The sequence below is a fragment of the Bidens hawaiensis genome, unplaced genomic scaffold (genome assembly GCF_021521415.1).
Source record: "Bidens hawaiensis isolate Kalapana, Puna unplaced genomic scaffold, B.hawaiensis_p1.1 tig00070562_1, whole genome shotgun sequence".
Taxonomy (NCBI): Eukaryota; Viridiplantae; Streptophyta; class Magnoliopsida; order Asterales; family Asteraceae; genus Bidens; species Bidens hawaiensis.
The window spans coordinates 27,357-29,785 of NW_027502400.1; the positions used below are offsets into that span (position 1 = coordinate 27,357).

Sequence of the window (2,429 nt, forward strand, 5' to 3'; positions counted from 1 at the left end):
AGACGAACTTTCATAACCGGGTATGGGTTTGGGAATACCTAAACCCGACCCATTGTCATCCCTACTTAGGGCTGACCCTAGTGATGATGAGAAACTACGTGAGTGGGTAACGTTCATTAGTTAGATTCTTGAACTGAACAAATTTTATCTAACTGCACGGTTATGTTTTCGAGAGAGCGTTCATTGATGTTGTCCTTAGTAATAAATTTTTCCCGAATCAAAAGACGAGTGCATTCCAAGCCAGTAACTCATTTAGGTGATTTGATATCATTTAAAAAAGAAAGAAAGAAAGAAAGCACACTAACTAGGGTTTCATTTCACCACAACAAATCCTGACCGTTGATTCCTAATCCCTTATGGCCTATATGTATCCACTGTCTCATCTACCCATCACTCTTTTTGCTCTCAACCCTGCAAAACCCTCCAATTAACGGCGTTTATTAACCTGATTTTATGTCGGCAAGTTCACTGGCTGTTACTGGAGCTCAATTGAAGCTCTGTTTATCTTCATCCTTCACTTTATTCATATTATCTGCTCTCAGTTTCTGCTGCTTCACCCTCTGTTTTCCCACTGTTTCGATGCGTTTGAGGCCCAAACGGTGAGTAATTAACATAATAATCAAAATACTCAATAATTAGATATTTTGTTCATGGGTTTTGTTCAGTATACGTTTAATTTTAATGGTTCGTTTTCAATTTTTGATTTGCAGGCGGTTTCATATAAACACGTTGTTTGAGCTGTTCTTGTTCTTCAGAGGGCCGTTGACTTAAACCCTAATCATATCGTTCAATTTAGTTACAATTTTTTGTTTTTTGGGTGTTTTGAGTTATATTATTTCTGGGTTTTTGAGGGTTTTGATTATTATTAGTCGCCGGAGTTAAAAGTTTTGAAACGATGAGAGCAAAGTCAACGGATCCGGGTTATCTGGTACGACCCATGAGAAAAATCCGTGTCATCTGCCACGACCCGGATCTGACAGACTCATCAGACGATGAAACTGATGAGAAACCATATGGGTGTAAACGGATTGTGCGAGAAATCAAGATTCCGGCAACGGCGGAGTGTTTTCCGGTAAAGGAGTTGGAGTCTGAGAGTTCATGTCAGGATAGTAGTAATAGTGAAAAAGGTTTATTAAAAAGAAAGAGGGTTTTGACCAAACAAACCGGTCAACGTTCGCCGGCGTCCGGTTTGAAATTGAGAGGCGTCCGGCAACGGAAATGGGGGAAATGGGCTGCCGAGATCCGTGACCCGTTTATGCAAAAACGGGTCTGGCTCGGCACGTATAATACGGCCGAAGAGGCGTCGAGAGCGTACGAGGAGAAAAAGTCCGAATTCGAAGCCATGGCCGAGGCTTCAAAAGCGGGCTCGAATAATATTAATAATAATATTATTAATAATATTAAAACCGCGAGTGGCGCGGTTTCTCGGTCGCCAAAACCGGCTGCGTCCGAAGAGTCGGTCGGTGTGATTTCGAAAATATCGAAAATCACACCGACCGTCCTTGATCCTGAGCCCGAGCCCGAAATGTCGCAAACCGACGAGTCTGATCGGGCTCGGGACACGGTTGAGGAGACATTGACATTGGCGGAAATAGGTCAAGGGTTGGAAATGAAATTCGAGCTTGATTCGATATTCGATGGGCTTGCTTCACCGCTTGACGGGTTTGGTGATCTTGACGATTTTCAGCTAGGGGGGTTCGAAGATAATGAAGCGTGTGAGTTGCCTGATTGGGATTTCGACGAACTAAACCACGAGGAACTCGCTTGGATGAGCGATCAACCGATTAATATCGCGTGCTTATAAGTTTTGTAGCAACTAGAGTGATGAGTGTTTTACTAGTTTTGTAAGGTTCTATAAGTTTTATTATTATAAGTATAAGTTTATATGTTTTAAATTAAAGAGTCCTTTGGGTTTTATTGTGCTATTAGAGCCGTCCAAAGGGTTGTTCTTGAGTTGTATTAAGGTTTTGCAAGATGTTTAATGACAATATCTTTTATAAGTTTATGTTATTTTGATATGTTTTAGTGGTGATTTTAAGAAAATTGTGTCTGTACTAGATTTTTGTTTCTTAGGGACAAAAGGGAGATTTTTGGATATGTACAGGTTTTAATGCATGAGGTGTATGTGACAATGCATAGGGGCCAGTAAGTGGCTTTTGGTATTGAACATGTTGTCCCATGCTTTTATTATTATTTAAGTTAATATGCATGCACCAGCTGTCTTGCACTTGGTACGGTTTATTATTTTTGGTAGCACATTTGATTGTGAAAGTTAAGTTTAATTTATACAACTTTTTATCCTCATATAGTATTTTACTATTTATAAGTCTTTGTAAGTGAAGAAGCGTGGATCGACTCATTGGTAGACGATCTACTTTTCTCGGGTGTGATTATACTATTTCGCCGATGGTTTTCTTGGATCTGGGTTC

General features: G+C 40.2%; 1 protein-coding gene across 1 annotated transcript; it reads left to right on the top strand.

Moving 5' to 3' along the window:
- Positions 1–402: 402 nt before the first annotated feature.
- On the top strand, positions 403–2,018 carry LOC143605648 (ethylene-responsive transcription factor ERF118-like). The gene is made up of 2 exons (XM_077081683.1): positions 403–599; positions 711–2,018. The coding sequence occupies exon 2, from the start codon at positions 896–898 to the stop codon at positions 1,802–1,804; it is 909 nt and encodes a 302-aa protein (XP_076937798.1). The 5' UTR covers positions 403–599; positions 711–895; the 3' UTR covers positions 1,805–2,018.
- Positions 2,019–2,429: the final 411 nt, after the last annotated feature.